The 19,853-nt window shown below is 42.9% G+C and overlaps 1 protein-coding gene across 22 annotated transcripts in view; it reads right to left on the bottom strand.

Moving 5' to 3' along the window:
• The window catches only part of LEUTX (leucine twenty homeobox), a 39,262-nt gene extending 19,598 nt beyond the window's left edge, over positions 1–19,664 (bottom strand). For 4 of the 22 annotated variants that reach the window (XR_008704286.1, XR_008704280.1, XR_008704283.1 and 1 more), the window contains exons 1-2: positions 11,134–11,416; positions 10,951–11,016 (exon numbers count right to left, since the gene is read on the bottom strand). Coding sequence is in view for 6 of the 22 variants with exons in the window: in XM_055553451.1 (XP_055409426.1) it covers positions 5,201–5,241; positions 10,951–11,016; positions 14,957–15,119; positions 15,857–16,008; positions 18,844–18,970 (549 nt within the window). In the remaining 16 variants the exon portion in view is untranslated. Of the gene's footprint in view, positions 1–2,524; positions 2,618–4,983; positions 8,267–10,342; positions 10,614–10,950; positions 11,017–11,133; positions 11,428–14,956; positions 15,120–15,856; positions 16,009–16,909; positions 16,979–18,843; positions 19,373–19,468 lie in introns of those variants that run through there. The other 18 variants (XR_008704272.1, XR_008704273.1, XR_008704275.1 and 15 more) reach the window with 17 other exon arrangements.
• Positions 19,665–19,853: the final 189 nt, after the last annotated feature.

Below are 19,853 nucleotides of genomic sequence, written 5' to 3'. Positions count from 1 at the left end.
CGAATATTGTTAACATAGCCACGTTACCCAAAGCAACATACAGATTTAATGCAATCCCTTGTCAAAATACCTACAATATTTTTCACAGAAGTAGAACAAATAATCCTAAAATTTATACAGAAACACAAAAGACCCAGAGTCGCCAAAGCAATCCTTAGGGAAAAGAACAAAGCAGGAGGCATAACTTTTTCCAGATTTCAGACTGCACTACAAAACTGGAGTGGCCTGTACGCTGTGGGACAGCATACAGATCAGCGGAACAGAATAGAGCCCAGAAATACAGACCTCACCTGTATGGTCAACCAATTTTCAACAAAGGAGGTTAGGATATACAAGGCAAAAAAGACAGTCTCTTCAACGAGTAGTGTTGGGAAAACTAGACAGCTTCGTGTAAATCAATGAAATTTGAGCACTCTCTCATACCAATCACAAAAATAAACTCAAAATGATTTAAAGACCTAAACATAAGACATGACCCCATAAAATTCCTAGAAGAGAACATAGGCAAAACGTTTATTCCTGGACAGGGATTGTAGCAATATTTTCTTAGATCTAGTATGATATCCCTTATAGGTGGAATCTAAAAGATAAAACAAACTAGTGAATATAACAAAAAAGAAACAGACTCACAGATATAAAGACTATAAGGGGGTTACCAGTTTTGTTCTATGTTCTTACCAAAAGAACATATTGGTTACCAGTGGGGGCAGGGAAGGGGGAGGGCCAAGAAAGGAGTAGAAGATTAAGAGGCACAACTACTGTGTATAAAATAAATAAGCTACAAGGATATATTATACAGTATGGAGATATAGACAATGTTTATAATAACTATAATTAGAGTTAACCTTTAAATATTATGAATCACTACTGTACACCTGAAACTTATGTAATACTGTAAACCCAATACCTCAATTAAAAAACTGAGAATGTACCATAGCTTTCTTATCCATTCATCTGCTGATGGACATCTAGGTTGCTTCCATGTCCTGGCTATTATAAACAGTGCTTCGATGAACATTGGGGTACACGTGTCTCTTTCCCTTCTGGTTTCCTCAGTGTGTATGCCCAGCAGTGGGATTGCTGGATCATAAGGCAGTTCTATTTCCAGTTTTTTAAGGAATCTCCACACTGTTCTCCATAGTGGCTGTACTAGTTTGCATTCCCACCAACAGTGTAAGAGGGTTCCCTTTTCTCCACACCCTCTCCAGCATTTATTGCTTGTAGACTTTTGGATTGCAGCCATTCTGACTGGCGTGACTCAGCCATTAAAAAGAATACATTTGAATCAGTTCTAATGAGGTGGATGAAACTGGAGCCTATTATACAGTGTGAAGTAAGCCAGAAAGAAAAACACCAATACAGTATACTAACACACATATATGGAATTTAGAAAGATGGTAACAATAACCCTGTATACGAGACAGCAAAAGAGACACTGATGTATAGAACAGTCTTATGGACTCTGTGGGAGAGGGAGAGGGTGGGAAGATTTGGGAGAATGGTATTGAAACATGTAGAATATCATGTATGAAACGAGTCACCAGTCCAGGTTCGATGCACGATGCTGGATGCTTGGGGCTGGTGCACTGGGACGACCCAGAGGGATGGTATGGGGAGGGAGGAGGGAGGAGGGTTCAGGATGGGGAACACATGTATACCTGTGGCAGATTCATTTCAATATTTGGCAAAACCAATACAATATTGTAAAGTTTTAAAAAAAACAAAACAAAACAGAATGTACTAGAGGTACATAATAAAACTAATTTTTAAAACAGGAAAAAAAAAAGTAAACTTGAGATTTCTTTTTCTCATCTCTCAAGTCCAGATAAATATAAATACCCAGATGGTGACTTCTCGATGCCAAGTATTCCTGACTCAGAGGATATGCCTGCCTGGGGTGGGCCTTATAAAAAGAGGGAAATTTGGCCATGGAGACAAATGTGCGCACAGGAGAATGACACATGAAGGTGAAGGCAGAGATGAGGTGCCAGCAGTTAACGAGCCAAGGAACGCCGAAGATTGCCTGCAGATGCCTGGAAGCCGGGGGCTCGCAGGAGAGGCATGGAGCTCCATCACAGCCCTCAGCGGCCAACCCCGCCAGCACCCTGACCTTGGACTCAAGGCCTCCAGGACCAAGAAAAATAAACTTCTGTTATTTATGCCAGTCAGACTGTGGTCCTTCGTTGTGGTGGTCCTATTGGTTAAGATAATAATCACCTTCCCCCTTACATGGAAATCAACTTGCTATACCCCTCACAGAGGAATACAGATCCTCTAACTATTCAAGCTACCTTGTGTCTAACTACCAAACACACACACCTGTACACGTTATGGTGAGTTTTCCTATAGAAATCCCTTGACCTTGTCATGACAGATGACTACAGTCTGGCCATTCCAGTTTAACAGAAATGGTATCTAAAACTTCGGTATCTCAAAGTGAAGGAGTCTGGGAGCTAATCCCTTTCCTCCCAGAAGACCTCTGTCCCTTATGCTAATCCCCCACAAACTTAGCAGTCAGGCATGAATACCTGCTGTACGCTGATGTCACTAAACTGTCGTTCTAGGCTTTTCTGGAAGATAGAAGGTCTGTCCCAAGATGATTAGATATTTCTGCTATCTAGAAATAGAAATAGCCATGATTAAAATTGTTTTCAGTAAAGTAATACATGAAAGTAACGAAAAAATTAAGATACTGAAAGGTGTCAAGTGAAAAGCAACATGTTCTTTAAAAGACTTCAATTCAGTCTGTATCATTTGGAATAAAAATAATGTACAGAACACTGTGTATTTCTAAAAGTAATATAAAATGTTTACATGGCGTTCAATATGTGCCAGGCATTTCTCTAAGAGCTGTATACATTTTAATTCATTTAATCTTCATGACTCCACAAGGCAGATATTAACTATTATTATTCCTGTTTCACAGACGTGAGGAGACTGAATCCCAGAGAGGGGAATCATCTGTCCAAGGTTGTCCCACTAGAATTTTTTTCCTGCACTTGCTTCATACACATGTATCCATCCACCAGTGCATCTCAAAGTAAACTGCAAACATTTTGACTTATTTTCTGATTTAGAGTTCTTAACATTTTTGCTTTCCCATAAATACTGTCCTTGCGCTATCGAGAGCATAACTGATGGAACATTTGTTAGAATGCTCAACTACTGTCCATGGATTTGCTTCCGAGCTCAGCTTTCTTCCTTTCACCATGTATCAATGGAAGGGGTTTCCAGACAACAACTGGATTCAAATTCCTTCTTCAAATGGTTTTAAAATATTTGGGCTTAAATATTATGAGATTGTAGTGGTCCAGTCACATTATTGGAAACAACAGCCAGGCAAGGATGATTGCATTGTGATTGCTGTTCAATACAGAGCAACTGTAAGATGCCCTCAGTTATAGGATAAATACAATTTCTAGAGAGGCTGAAAGCAGAGCAGCTCAATTGATGAAATCATGTAGATACTACATGACTCAGCCCTCCATTCTGTGGCTGGCAAGCGTCAGAATCATGGTTTCCAGATGAGGAAATGCTTCCGAGGATCCCCTCTCTCTGAGCCTCAGTCCTTCCCTCTGCTCCTGGTCTCTGCTCCATTTCTACGTTTTCCAGTCTCTGCCTCAATCACTTTTCCTGTGTCCCTCACCCTCTCTCCCACCTCCCCATTCCTCTCTCTCTCCCATCTCTCTGGCTTTCCCTTTTTTGCCATCTGCAGTCAAGGTAGTTGAGGATTCAGACACCAGCTGCCCTCTCTCCTCAAACTTTTAAAAAATGATGACTTTGTGCTCCGGCTTCCTGTCCCTACAGCTGGAAGAACAGTAAAGGGAGGAGATGACTGAATTTCAGACTCCTCCCTTTAATTTGCAACATTTCTGTCTCTCTCAAGATGATCAAAGTGTTACTCCATCTTCAACATGTGAATGGGCCGGAATGCACTGACAAACTTTCTAACCCTGAGGTATTTCTGTATTTCTGAAAGCAACCCTATCAGTTATTTTGAGTACTTGTCAAAACATTACTGAGCTCAATTTGTTAGTATTTTATCTGGAAATTTTCTTTCCATTTATGGGTGTCATTGACCTGGATTTTATTCTATTTTGTTTTTCTAGATTTGTTAAGAGAATTATGCTAATAATTAAAATGATTTGAGTAGTGTCCATATTCTCTGGACCACTTTCTATAACCTAGGAATTCTTTCTTTGAATGCACAATGAATTGGTTAATAAATCTAATGTCTAATGCCTTTAGACCTAATTAAAATCTAAAGTCTAATGTCTTTCTTAGAGTGTAGATCTTTTTACTTCCTTTATAACTTATTCAGTTATTGGTCTATTCCGATTTTCTACTTTTTTGCATGTCAGTTATCATGAATATTTCCAAAGAGAAACTCCATTTTCATTTAAATTTTATTCTTTTGGCCTAAAATATCCTTTGCCTGGCTAATGCGTCTCGGGATCTGGCCCTCATCCTGTTTGGACAGCAAGGGTAAGGGGTGAATGAGTCTTCAGCCCTGAGCAACAATGCTGGAAACAGGCAGGGAACTTGGATAGAGCATCCCCACTGGAAAGCAGTTGGTTGAGTTTCAGCCTGTGTCCACTTGTGTTTATCCACAAGTGTTTATTCTTGTGAACCTGAGAAGCAGCCATGCCTGTGCAGAGGGCGGAGAAGAGCTGCCCACCCACAGCAGATGGGAGAGAGGACCACACCATCCCCGAGCAGGGTTTTTCATGTTATATACAAATGGCGCCACCTGGAGCTCACTGTTGGTAGTGACCTTGGGGCCGGGCGCCATAGTGATCGCTCACTGTCCCAAACGTTCAGGTACTGGGTCTCTACAGGTACCTTCCGGGGTCCAATCACCCACTCATAGTCCCGCCATCCCCACACCTGCTGAGCCAAAGATGACAGCCAGCTCACCAACTTGTGGTGCTTTTGCCTTGCGTCTCCCTGATAATTTGTGATGTTGGACATCTTTTCACGCACCTGCGGGCCATCTGTATGTCTTCTTTGGTGAAGTGTCTGTTTCAGGCCTTCTGCTCTTTCTGATGGGGTTCTTTTTTAAATTAAGCTCTGGAAGTTGTTTCTATATTTTGAATGTTAACTCCTTATCCAGTACATCGCTTGTAAATATTTTCTCCCAACCCGAGGATGTCTTTTCCTTTTTTGTTTAGTTTCCTTTGCTGTGCAAATGCTTTGAAGTTTAATTAGGTCCCATTTGTTTATTTTTGTTTGTTTCCATTTCTCTAGGAGACAGATAAAAAAAAATATTACTGTGATTTATGCCAGAGAGTGTTCTGCCTATGTGGCCACATTCCCCAATCCTAACTGAGCGAACACCCTGGTTTACTGACCTCATGCCACAACTTGACTGAATCTAGGCAGCCAAGTCCTGAGAAAAGACTTGCTCTAGAGATGTAGGGGCAACCTGAGGGCCTGCGGGTGGTCCAGGTGGGGCAGCAGTGGCCCCTGCTGGTGCTCCAACCGCACCACGGACGCAGCCCAGGCCTCCAGCACAGCACAGCCACTGGGACCCCAGCGACCACCGTGCCACGAGCCCCACTCCCAGCTGGGCAAATGCCCGGGCTCTATCCACTCCACACCAGAACCTTGCATTAGAGCTGGGACAACCACAACCATTACATACTGGTAAAAGTTAAAGATCAAGAGGATTCCCAAGGCAGCACGAGAAACACAGAATCACATACAAGAGAATCCCCACAGGGCTATCAGCTTCCTCTGCAGGAACTGTGCAGGCCAGAAAGAAGAGACATGGTAGCACTGAAAGAGAAGAACCTACAGCCTAGGATACTCCAGCCAGCAAGATTATCACTCTGAACAGAAAGACAGAAAGAATTTTTAAGACAAGCAAAAACTAAAAGAATCCAGCAATACTAAACCCATTCTTAAAAAAATGTTGAAGGGTCTTCTCTAAATGCAGAGAAATAAGCATCAACAGGAAAGAAAAAAATTCCAACAAGAAAGGCAAATATATAGTAAGGATTGAAGATCACTTAAGCCAGTGTGTAGACTGAAAAAACAAACAAAAAATTGTAAAAGCAACTGTAACTACAATAAATAGCAAAAGGATAAGCATGAAGATATAAAATATGACATAAAAACACAAAATGTGAGGGAGAGGAGAAAAAATGTAGGCCTTTTAGAATATGTTTGAAATTTAATAGTATCTGTTTAAAGCAGGTAGGTTATAACTATGAGGTTTCCCTGGTGGCTCAGACAGTAAAGAATCCACCTGCCAGTGCAGGAGACCAGAATTCAATCCTTGGGTTAGGAAGATCCCCTCGAGAAAGGCATGGCAACCTGCTCCAGTATTCTTGCCTAGAGAATCCCATGGACAGAGAAGCCTGGCAGGCTACAGTTCACGGGGTTGCAAAGAGTCAGAGATATGACTAGGTGACTAACACACAGAGGTAAAATTATGGGTCAACATATATGAACTCCATGGTAACTACAAATCAAAAACCTACAACAGATAGAAAACAGAAAGCAATTCAAGCACACTGCAGAAGAAAATCATCAAACCACAATGGGAAAAACAAAAAGAAGAAATGAACAAAGAACTACAGAAACAACTGGCAATCAAGGAATGAAACGGAAACAAGCACATACTGATCAATAATTTAAATGTCAATAGGCTACCTGCTCCTATAAAAAAGAAATAGGATAGCTAATTGGATATAAAACAAAGACTCTCAGCATGCTGCCTACAAGAGACCACTTTAGGGCAGAAGACACACACAGACTGAAAGTGAGAGGAAGGGAAGAGATATTCCATGCAAATGGAAATGACAAGAAAACAAGGGTGGCCATACGCAGACAAAATAGGCCTTGAGACAAAGGCTGTACTACTAATGACATAGGGATCGATGCAGTAAGAGATCAATTCAAGCAACAAATTTAATAGGATACGAATTATAGCAAGCATTTTTTTCTGACCACAGCAGTATGAAACTAGAAATCAACTATAGAAATTAAAACAGGAAAAGAACATGGAGACTAAACACCATGCTGCTTAAAAACAACAACAACAAAACCAATGGATTAACAAGGAGATAAAAATACATTGAGACAAATGAAAATGAAAACACAATTTTTCAAAATCTATGGGATGCAGCAAAAGCAATCTTAAGAGGGAAGTTCAGAGCGATATAGGTCTTCCTCAAGAAACAAGAAAAAAAATCTCAACCTAACCTATTACCTCAAATAGTTAGAAAAAGAAAATACAAAGCTCAAAGTCAGCAAAAGGAAGGAAGGAAAAGTCAGAGTAAATTAAACAGAGATAAAAATAATAGAAAGGTCAACAAAACCAAGGGATAGTTTTTTTGAAAAGATAAATAAAACTGATAAACCTTTAACCAGGCTTACCAAAGATGGGAGGACCCAGCAGGTGGATGTACACACACACAAACAAGAAATGAAAGGAGAAATAACAATTAATACCACACAGATACAGTCACAAGAGAATACTGTGATGATATATGCCTACAACTGGACAACACAGAAGAAACGGACAGGTTCCTAGATACTTACAATCTACCAAGACTGAAATAAAGAAGGCACAGATAATTTGAAGAGATCACTAAAAGTGAAATAGAATCTAATTTTTAAAAAGAATCCCAGCAAGGAAAAGTCCAAGACTAGACAGCTTCACTGGGGAATTCTACCAAACACATAGAGAAAAACTTACAACGATCCTTCTAAAGCTATTTCAAAAAGTTGAGGAGGAGGGAACACCCCCAAATTCATTCTACAAGCCACCATTATCCTGATACAAAAGCCAAGACAGAAGCACTACAACAAAAAAGGACATTACAGGCAAATATGTTTGATGAATATAAATGCAAAAATTTTCAGCAATGTATGAGCAAACCAAAGTCAACAATACATAAAAAGGAACTATACACCATGATCAAGCTAAATTTATTCCAGAGTCACAAGAATGGTTCAACATACACAAATCAATGTAATACACCAGATTTAAAAAAAAGAAAATCACATGATCATCTCAATAGACTAAAAAAAAAAAAAAAAAGTAACAAAATTCAATCTGCATCCATGACAAAAACTCTCATAAAAGTGGGCATAGAGGGAACACACCTCAACATAATGAAAGCTATTGAATATTTATTACAAACCTAAAGCCAACATGACACTCAATGATGAAAAGCTGAAAGTCTTTCCAGTAAATTCAGGAACAAGACAAGGATGCCCACTCTCACCACTTCTATTTAGCATGGTACTGGAAGTCCTAGCCACAGCAAATCACACAAGAAAAAGACATAAAAGGTATTCAGTTTGGAAGGAGAGAGGTAAGGCTGTCACTATCCGCAGAAGTCTCCACGCTGAAACTACTGTAACTAACAGATGAACTCGGCAAGACTGTAGGATACACGATTAATATACAGGAATCTGTTGCATTTCTTTACACTAACAAGTATCACAAGATAAAGTTTTTAAAAAGTCCCATTTAAAATTGCATCCAAAGATGCCTTAGTCATGTAGTGGTTAGGTGGGGGAGGGAGAAGTAGTATTCTATAGTCCTATGATTGGGTCTGTAAGTCTGTGACTCTAGACTATAAACTTCACAAATATTTCTCAGATTCCACCCCCTTAGGGTGCACAAGATGGCCAGAGTGGGCATTTCCCTTCTCCCATGAGGCTTGAGCCAGCTGAAGTTAGATATTTCCTTCCTCCAGGTTAGTGATACTCTGATAATACCCTAGCAGCTTAAGCTCTGGTTAGCTCGGCTGCCTGAGGGCAGGTCTTGTGAAGAGAGCGTTCTAGCATGCTTCAAAATGGTTCTGGGAATTCCTTGGTGACCTAGTGATTCCTGCCATAGCCTGAGTTCAATCCTTGGTTGAAGAACTGAGATTTCAAAAGCCAAGCAGCATGCCAAAAAAAAAAAAAAAAAAAGGTTTTTTTTTTTCCCTTCCCCAAGCTGGAAGCAAAGGGGATTTCCTTTTCCTCCACATTTAATGTGGGAATCTGGTCAAACTCCTCCAGGTAAATTCCACAATATTACAGGTGCCCATTGTAACTGCTTCCTCCTCAGTGTTAACTCCCAGACTGTCCACACTTAGCCTCTGACAATATGTCGGCTACAGTTTAGGTTTTCCTACCCAGCGCTGGTCCCCGTGATGCTTCCCCCTAGTCTCTGTTCCAGCAGGCAACGACGTCACCGATTGATACTTGTCTGTCTCTCCAGTCTTGGGAGCTGCAGTATGCCCTGCGTCCTCCCCTTTCTTACAGACATTCAGGAAGAGTTGCTTGCTTTTCAACCTGTTTGTCTTTCTTATTTTTTGTTAGGATTGATTGGCAACTTCCGAGCTCCTCACATGCCAATCAATCAATCTGAGGTCTGCCTTTTTAACATCTCATCCCGCTCCCTCCCTCAGACCACATTCTGTCTCCTCCCCAGCACTGTTTGATTCCCCAGGCCACCTGATGGCTCCTGGATCAATTTAGCAATATTCTTTGTCTTATTTCCTAATTTAATGTATTAAATTAATCAATATTGACCATGTTTAGCAGAAAGCAGTCAAATGACAGGTGTCAGCTACAAATCGGCGCTTGCCATCTACCTCTCATTATGTCCTGTGCTGCGGCTGCTGCTGACCTTCAGCAGCCCCTGAAAGGAGTCCAGGGTGGAGACAAGAAATGAGGCACTCTGTGACTGGGGAAACTGGCAGAATAGGCCTTCAGATAGTTAGATATTTTCAGGAACTGACTTTATGAGCCCAATTCTTGTGTCTCCCCATATCCAGAAAAGCACTAAAATCCTTCATGGTGATGACTGTTCCTCATGACTAGCAAAAGCTTCATGAGACTAGTAGAAACTTTCTAGAAAACACACGTGCTTGATCAACTACATGTAGTCCCCTGTCATCAAAATCACATATATACTGACCTTCCCCCCTACCTCTTTGGAGCAGTTTCTCAGAGCTGTCTGAGGTGCTGTCTCCCAGGCTATGATCCTCATTTTGCCTCAAATAAGAACTTAACTTGCAACTGTCATGTTACATGTTTTAAGCCGACATGGGTAATAAGATTTCATGAAAAAGGTGGCAGATCCACTTCAGGTGATCCTACCTGGAGAAGGCTAGCCACCACCCACTGCCTCTCCTGTAGGTGGGAGATACCCAGAACTGAAGATGGGGTGCTGTGTGTCCAAGTTCATGAGGTGGGACCAGGAACAAGGCAATCATTATGAAACTGAGCAGGAACCTGCAGGGCTCCCCCTCCAGGCCACCCAGAGACAGATCCTGCCTCCATGTCCCTTGCCTCTTGTTCGCAGAAAAGCTTTACCTTCCTAAGTCTTCCCTCAGTTCCAAAGAGCAAATTTAATCAGAGAATGAGAAAATTCAGAAACAAAACAGACAACGAAATAATAACAGTTTACCCATAAAAGGAAATCAAGGGCCTCTCGTTCCCCCTAAAGGGCCATGGGTGATATCTGGAGCCATGTGTGTGAGCTGTCTTGCAGATACTAAAGCCCTACCAGGTGGAAGTAGTTAACTGCATGCTGACCATAAGCACGTAGACTTCGGACCAGTCGGAACGAGAAGGTTGACGAGGTTAACTCCTGAAATACCACCCTGTCAACAACCAATCGGAAGAATGTCCACGAGCTGGTGCCTGCAACCCTCTCCCTCACGCCGTCTTCACAAATGCTTCCCGCTGCCCATGCTCCTTGCATGGCCTCGTGTTGCAGAGCCTTGCAATAAACCCTGTATCTTCCTTCACCACAAACAGTGGCAAAAGATTGGCTTCCCTGTGCACTGGGCAAGCAGACCCAAGTCTGGTTCAGTAACAAGTACACTGCATAAAGTTCTGTACACACAAGACTACGTATGCATTCTGACAAGTCATACATGCAAATTTAAATGACCGTATTTTTAAACGTAATCATTTGCAAGACTGCAGAGTACCTACCTTGTATTGTGGCTTGGCCTCTGGGTTCAACTTTAAAGAAAACACTGGCCTTAGGAAACTCAGAGTCTGAAAAACAAAAGGACCATTTTTAAGTCACAGAAATACAAGGATAATGTGGTAACTGCTATAAAAATGTACCACAGAGCCTAGCTGTGGCCTCTGGACCGGCAGCATCTGCGTTACCTCAGAGCTTGTTGCTATAAAGGCAGAGTCTCAGCCAACAGAATCACCATACCCATGAAATCAAAATCAGCAGTTTAAACAGATCCCCAGGGAACTGAAAGGTACATTCAAGTTTAAAAAGCGCTGTCAGAGAGAGCCACACAAGTATAAAATCTTTCCAGAGCCTGAAACAGCCCTATCTCCCTCCCTGGTAGCTTTCTTGAGTGAGATCTCTCCCTCTCTCTTCCTCTTCTCTCTGAATCTGGAGCTGAGTTCTAAATGCACCCTCCTCCTCATCTTTATGCAAAATACCACGTTCCCCACACCCCTGCACCGCAGGCTCTCCCCATAACCCAGAGTAAGTTGAATTCAGGTGGGTGATGAGTTTATCCCTCTATCCACTCAATTCCAAGTGACCTCCTTCCCCAGCCTGCCTTGCACATGCGTTCAGGACACTGCCATCACCTCGAGTGGGTTCAGGTGGACTGGCTTCACTTTAAACATCCAAGTCTGAGGCAGTGCTGGCCCTTCCCACTGATCTATCACTGCTCCATAAATCCAGCTGTTTCTATTCCGTCTTTTATACTCTCCTTTATTACTGCTGCTAAGTCACTTCAGTCATGTCCGACTCTGTGTGACCCCATAGACGGAAGCCCACCAGGCCTCCCCGTCCCTGGGATTCTCCAGGCAAGAACACTGGAGTGGGTTGCCATTTCCTTCTCCAATGCATGAAAGTGAAAAGTGAAAGTGAAGTTGCTTAGTCCAGTGGTGAAGATTCCACCTTGCAATGCACAGGACACAGGTGCAGTATCTGGTCGAGGAACTAAGATCCCACATGCTGCGGGGCAATTAAGCCAGAGTGCTGAAGCTAGAGTCCATACACCACACGAAATATCCCCCGTGCCACAACATGACCCAATGTGGCCAAATAAAAAAAATTTTTAAAGGAATAGCAAGCTTGCCTCTCAAGCGGAAATTCTCTATTCCAATGAACCACCCCTGGGACGTGCAATGTTACTCATTCTTATTTAGCATTTTAAACTAATAGTGTAGAAGGGTGAATGTATGTGCCCTCTGTTTTACGGTACTTGGTAGGAGTACCATTTCCCAGTCAGATACAATGTCCACCCTATAACACAATCAGGTAAAAGAAATGAAACCACTTTACATAAAGACTGTTGAAATGTAACTCTTCACCTCCAGACTTTCACACTATTTCAACCAAACCTTACATTCTTAACTGCAGCCTCCAATAGGATTCGATTGCCAGTTTGACTTTTTTAACACACTTTCACTTTTCACTTTCATGCATTGGAGAAGGAAATGGCAACCCACTCCAGAGTTCTTGCCTGGAGAATCCCATGGACGGAGAAGCCTGGCAGGCTGCAGTCCATGGGGTCGCACAGAGTCGGACACGACTGAAGCGACTTAGCAGCAGCAGCAGCAGCAGGGGATGTGTTTCATGACCTGAGGTAATATCCTTTCCCATAAAGCATTCAGGCAAAGGGGACACAACTTCTTTACCTACTGCCTGTTTAAATGTTCCACCTTCTGTAATCCCATCAGCCCTTTCCGTTTATCTTCTCAGTCTCATTACAGTTCATGTCAGGACTTCACCACCGGGTTCTGGTTTCCCAGCTGGTGGGGCTCACACATCACAGAGACCTGGAAACTTCTCTTTCCACCACTGACCCTTTTTACTCACTGTTGTGTAAAAAGGCTTTGGGTCCGCAGCGAAGAGACCCTGACTCTTGGTCAATCTTCATTTGGATCACTCTGCCTAACCTATGCTCAAAATGATGGCAGGTCAGATTTCTCATTATCACCTTTGACTTTTAAATTTTTTTCTGAACTAGAGAAAACAGAGCTGACAGGACAGTAGGGGTGTCCTTTTGGCCCACCCAACCTTTGTAGTACTGGATTACACCTTAGTTGTTTTTTTGTTAACCACCTTAGTTTTAATCGAGTTCCATTTCATTCATTCCATTTCTTAGTACTGACCTAATGATTCATAAACTGGTCCCCAGAAGAGAATGAAGAGGCAGATCACAACAGACTGGTGGGTGGCAGCTTAAATGAACAAAGAAACTTAATTACAAAGCTCATCCTGGGTGGACGCAAGACAAGTAGGTCTCCACATCCACCCACCAAATCTTAAAATGTTTATATGGCGGCCTTAACTGGATTCAGTCATGTATTCAGTCCAGGTGGTCTCAGCAACACGTTACTCTCAAGACTGCGTTCTTGTGACTGCTCCCGCTGTGGGAAATGCAGGCAGAATGGACATGCAAAGGACAGAAGATGGGGCGAGGAGTCCCTCGCTGGCTAGGTCCATCCCACAGGTCAACAGGCAGTCACATCCTCTGATCAGCGACATGGGTTTTCACACCATAGGTGAGTGCCAGTGTTTGATGAAGCTGCAGCATCAGCTCCTGCTCTTGAAGGCTCAGGCATGGATGCCTCACAGTTCCGTCAGCTGGGATTCGCATGCGGGAAGACTTGGGGAGTCCTCAGTGGCAAAAGCTTCCGGTGTCACTGACAGCCCCAGGGCTCCTTGGTACTCCTTGGTGAAAGTGGACAAGGCCTGCCTGCTCTTCTTTGCTCTAGTGCAAGGTCACAGCCACAGGGATCAGTCTTGGCCGCAAGCTATGTGGTGACACGGGTAAAAGGCTTCCATTTCCCATGGGGATGTGCTCTTGTTTGTGTCTGAAGGCTCCCCTTTTCTCCCTGTCCTCACCAACATTTCTTGTGGTCTTTCAGATGACAGCCATCCTGATGGGGGGTGAGGTGATACCTCACTGCGGTTCTGATTGGCATTTCCCAGATGATAAGCCATGTTGAGCATCTTTCATGTGCCTGCTACCCTGCTGAGTAGTAACTGAACTCCAGAGCTCTCCCAGAGCTATTTTCATCGGTGGCTAATTATTAAATCATTGGGGTTTTTTGTCAGGTACAAGTGCTGGGACCTCCTCATCCAATCTATTGCTAATGTCACACTCTTAAATGCACTTTGGGGGGGGGGTTGTTATTTGGGTGTTTATTTTTTCAGCTGTGCCATGCGGCATGTGGGATCTTAGTGCTCCAACCAGAGACTGAACCCATGTCCCCTGCATTGGAAGTGTGGAGTCCTAACCCTCGGATCACTACGGAGGTCCCTAATTTTTTTTTTTTTTTTTTTTAAGACAAAGAGGCCCATGAAAAATAGGTATTTTTACATAGTATTAATGGAGATAGCTCAACTGGGACAAACTAGGAGAACTAGCTAGTTTCTGCTATTTCTCCAAAGATACCTGATGACTGCCCTTTATACTGAAATTTGGTTGAGGAGGCGCTTAGAGGACAGAAGGGGGCCGCAACTACTGAACCCTGCACATCTAGAGCCTGTGCTCCACAGCAAGAGAAGCCACCGCACGAGAAGCCCGAGCACCGCAGCTAGAGAGCGGCTCCCGTCCCCTGCGACTGGAGAAAAGCCCACGCAGCAGCAGAGACCCAGCACAGCCGAACATAAATAAATAAAACCATTTTTAAAAATATTTGGATCACGGAACTTTCTCAGGATTGTAGCTGTGTTCGCCATCACGATGGTGATCAGTGCCAGCCACAGTCCCCCAGCTGGAGCACTCTGGGAAGAGGTACTGATCCAGACTGCTGGGGTCATCATCCCCAGGTAAGTGATATAACTGTATAAGTTGATCCATGTCATAAGGACTGGAGGCCCAAGGAGGATCAGCGTCTCTGAGACTTAGAGCAGTCAGGAAATTGCAGGATGAAGGGCATGGAGTGGCAGCAGCCCCTTCACACTGCTCAGCACAAGAAAGCTTAGGTAGCTCGTGATGAGAATCACCTGCAAGGCTGAGACTCGTGGGATGAATGCTTCCGGAAGTGCCCGGTAAGGGCATCTCTTCCTCCTTCACTGAGACAACCTGGCGTGGGTCTCCTGGTGACAGATTTTGCCGAGTCTGATTCTCCTCCCTCCTCCTTTTGACACGTTGGTTTTTAAACCAAGTCTGGAGAGGGAAGAGATGAGCAGGTTAATAAGAGGGGGAAGCAGCCAAAGGAGAATCCTCATATACTCCAGAAATTTGGTTGGTTCTGGTATATGAAAGTTACTCTCACATGTCTTCACGTTTGATTTGAGTGAGGAAAATTCTATCCTCTCCTGGCCCTGGAATCCAGGAGGCAAAGGGGGCATAGGATTGCGCTGGCAATGGGCACGACAGGACAGACTGCTTTCAGCCAAGAACAGGACGTGTATTTAGAAAGTGGGTTTTGTCTTGGTGGATACTCTGCGTTCTCAGAGAGGATTCTGAAGCCTGAGAATATGGAGTGGGAGTGTAGCTTGGGGTGCCTTCAGGATTCGTCCAGCGGTTCTTATGCCGAGTACTCTAAGGGAACTTAGCCACAAGGTATATAGATAACTGAATGTTGTGATTAAGGAGAATCTAGAAATAAACAGGAACAGACCCAAATCCATCACCAAAGGATCTCATCTAGCACCGTGGGTCTGGAGTCAGAAAGGCCTGGGTTCAAATTCTAGCTCTACTGTTTATAATTCTTGGAAGATGATTCCTCTCTGTGACTCTTGTTCTTCAAAAAAAATGTGGAACAAATATATAAAATGCTTAACATCTGTCCTGGCACACAGCAATTTTTCAAGCAGTGAGAATTACATGGTGACTAAATGTGTGTGAAACTCTGGGTTAGCTGTGCTATCTAGCTATAGAGACAGACCTCAGGTACCTACCTTTATAACTGACGCATCAAGATGAATAGTTGAAGCAAGTGTTCTTATGAGGAACCAATGTGGGTACCTGGTCCTTTCAAATACATCTCTTAGTGCTCCTAGCTGTTCTCCATTAAAGCGTGTGCGGAATCGCTGAGTTGAATTTCGTTTTTCTGTTAAAAGAGAATAGACGAAAATCTTTCCTAAAAAATACTTCCAAGGGAGTTGCCCATTGGTCCAGTGGTTAAGAATCTGCCTTGCAATGCAGAGGACATGGGTTTGAGCCCTGGTCAGGGAGCTAAGACCCCACACGCTGCAAAGCAACCGAGTCCATGAGTCCATTTAACTACTCAGCCCGCATGCTCTGGAGCTGGTACACCACAACTAGAGAGCCCATGCACCACAACCAGAGAGTCTTTGCATGGCAATAAAAGATCCTGCATGCCTCAAGTAAGACCCAATGCAGCCAAATAAGTATTTTTTAAATATATATATATATTCAATAATAAAAGAAGTGGGTAAGTCACATACAAAGCAAGCAGGAAGAGTAAAAGACACAGTAGTAAAATCAATTCAAGATTAATAACCTGTCAAGAGATACATGAAATAAAAAGATGTAAAACGTGTCATACAAATATAAAATGTGGGGGGGGGGTTTAAAAATATATAGGATATTATATATGTGAACTTCATGGTAACAACAAAGAAAACACTTATATTAGATACCTAAAGAAAATGAGAAAAGATGTAAACAGAACACTAAAAAAAACAATCAAACCACAAGGTAAGAGAGAAAGAGAAGGAGGAACTACCAAAAAAGCCAGAAAACAATTTTTGCAATGGCAATTACACATCCATCAATAATTACTTTAAATGTAAACGGAATAAACTCTCCAATCAAAAATCTAGGTGGCTAAATGGATTTTTTAAAGCTTCTATTAATATATGCCTTTTATATGCTGTCTATAAAAGATACACTTCAAAACTGCAGACAGAGGATGAACGTGAAAGGATCAAAAAAGATATACCATGCCAAGGGGTCAATCCTAAAGAAAATCAACCCTGAATACTCACTGGAAGGACTGATGCTGAAGCTCCAGTACTTTGGCCATAATGAGAAGAGCTGACTCACTGGAAGAGACCCTGATGGAGAAAAAGACTGAAGGCAGGAGGAGAAGGGGATGACAGAGGACGAGATGGGTGGATGACATCACTGACTCAATGGACATGAGTTTGAGCAGGCTCCAGGAGATGGTGAAGGACAGGGAGGCCTGGTGAGCTGCAGTCCACGGGGTTGCAAAGAGTCGGACATGACTAAGTGACCCAACAACAACAGCAGCGCCAGTGGGAAGGAAAAGAATGCTGGGGCAGCAACACTTGTATCAGAAGAAATAGGCTTTAAAACAAAAGACTGTAACAAAAGACAAAAAGGGCATTACAGGAGGATAAAGGGGTCAATCCAACAAGAAGATACATTTGTAGACATTTCTGCCCCCAGCACAGGAGGACATAAATATGGAAAGTAAATAGTAAAGAAATAAAGGGAGAAATATACAGCAACACAATAATAGTTGGGGACTTTAATATTACATTCTTAAGGAAATGACTTTCAAGATAAAATTCTCTATGCCGTCAAATTTATCCTTCCACGTGAGAAGAGAATAAAGATACATTCAGATACTCATAGGTTCAACCAACTTATTTCGAGTGCTACTTGAGGATATAGTTCAACTCAGCAAAATAAAGAACAAGAGGGAGGGGCCTTCCCTCGTGGTCCAGAGGTTAAGAATCTGAGCTTCCCATGCACGGAGGTATGGGTTCAATCCCTGGTCAAAAACTAAGATCTCCCATGCCACCCAGTGCAGGGGTTGGGGGGTGGTGGTCACAAACCAGGGGGAATTTGTGTGGAAGAAAGGAGAATCCACACAAGAGGGTGACAAGGGGAGCTTCCAGGTTGAGTCCTGTACAACAGGCCTGGAAAGCAAGCAGGGCTGATTCCTGGGGGGAGAAAATGGCAACCCACTCCAGTATTCTTGCCTGGGAAATTCTGTGGACAGAGGAACCTGGCGGGCTACAGTCCATGGAATCTCAGAGTCAAGACATGACTGAGTACACGTACATGTACATCTGCAACCAATATAAGAAATAAATTATTGGTGTCCAGAATACAACAAAAATGTTCTACTAAGCCTCAAAGGTGGGGGGGGGGGGCAGGGAATATACTAGAAAAACGTCAAAGGAAAGAAGTAGGAAATTAGCAAAACAGAAAAGCAAAATAGACTTTAAAATAGAGTGAAGAGACTCAATTTCATTGGTTAATAAAGAAATGGAACTGGATCAAATTTCATGTACCCACTATTACAAACAAAAGGCCCAAAATGGAGTCATGTATGCTCCACACTGCCAACAGACTTAATTTACAGTTTCAGCTCTCCCAGAAATGGAATCTTAAGCCCATCAATCAGGAATTGCTCAATCAGTACTAGTTAGGTAACTGCCTGATAGACCCCTGCTATCTCATAAAGGGAAGTAACCCTGCAATAATCTGATTTCCCACCTTGTATAACCTAGATCCTGTAATAATCTGATTTTCCACATTGTATAACCTAGCTCCTATTCCCTTCTACCTGTACAATACAAATCATTCATTTTACACAGCTCCTCTGAGCTCCTTTTGATATGCTAGACTGGATCCTGCCTGATTCATGAATCACTGAATAAAGCCAATACAATCTTTAAAATTTACTTAGTTGAATTTTGTTTTCGGAACACCACCAAACGGTTGACATTTAAAAGTATGACAGTACCACTTGTTAAAAAGGAGGTGGAGAAACAAAAACTTACATTACTGGTGATGTAATTTTCTACTACATGTTAGATCACGAAAGGAACGTTCCCAAAAGCTTAAATTATACATAACAGCCCATCTCTGGGAACCCTCCCAGGTAATGATCATTAGGCTAAAATATCTTTGTTTACCAAATAGAAAATATCTTGACCAGGCTCACCTGAGGATGACTGCGGGAAAGTCATTAACACATTCCCTCCGGAGGTATTACTTCCTCCCCTTTTAGAATAAAAGAAGCCTGAATTGTAACTCAGACACAGAGGTTCTTTGGGACTCAAGTCCACCATCCTCTTGGTCTGCTGGCTTTCTGAATAAAGTCGATATTCCCTGTCCCAGCAACTTGTCTGTGGACTTCCCTGGGGATAGGAATCTGCCTGCCAATGCAGGGGATACGGGTTTGATCCCTGGTCTGGGAAGATTCCACATCCCTCAAAGCCCCTAGAGCCTGTGCTCTTCAACAAGAGAAGCAACGAGAAGCCACCACGACAAAGAGCAGCCTCCACTCGCCACGACTAGAGAAAGCCCTCGAGCAGCAACAAAGACCCAGCACAGCCAAAAACAATGAAAAGAAAACCGTCTGTCGATTTATTAACCTGTCATGCAGTAAGCACTATGTTTTTCAAATATTCCCTGCTGGTATAACCCAGTGGTTCCCCAGACGGATGAGCCAGTGTTGGCGAAGTTCAGAGACTACCACAAACTCTCGCCCCTCTCACCTCAGTTTATCACAACCCAGCTACTCAACCTCTAGCATCTTCAGCATGCATTGCCTTCACCCAGCTTACCTGCCATGAGAAATCCTTGAGAAGCACAGTGATTCAACCAGGTGTTGCCTGACTATGAATTGTAGTCTTGTATATCTGCTGGGTTTCGAGGCCTAATATTTAAGCAAAATTTTAACAAAATCATGCCCCCACCCTACCCCTCCCTAATGCCACACCCTCCCATCATCCACTCAACAGGCTTAATGAGAACCCAGTCTGTGCCTGGTGCTGTCCAGGGTCCTGGGGATAACGGTGTGAGTCCAGATTTTATTTCTGACCTCAAATAGTGGAGGAAAATAAATCAAAGTTGAGGAGGACATGGATAAAATGTTCAACACTGTCACTCAGAATAAAATAAACAAACAGGGTGCTGGGAGAAAGAATAAGTTGGTAAGACACCTGAAAT

This window comes from Bubalus kerabau, chromosome 17 (genome assembly GCF_029407905.1).
Source record: "Bubalus kerabau isolate K-KA32 ecotype Philippines breed swamp buffalo chromosome 17, PCC_UOA_SB_1v2, whole genome shotgun sequence".
NCBI classification, from domain to species: Eukaryota; Metazoa; Chordata; class Mammalia; order Artiodactyla; family Bovidae; genus Bubalus; species Bubalus kerabau.
Note: the sequence above shows the minus strand (reverse complement) of the source record. Positions and strands in the feature narration are given on the sequence as shown.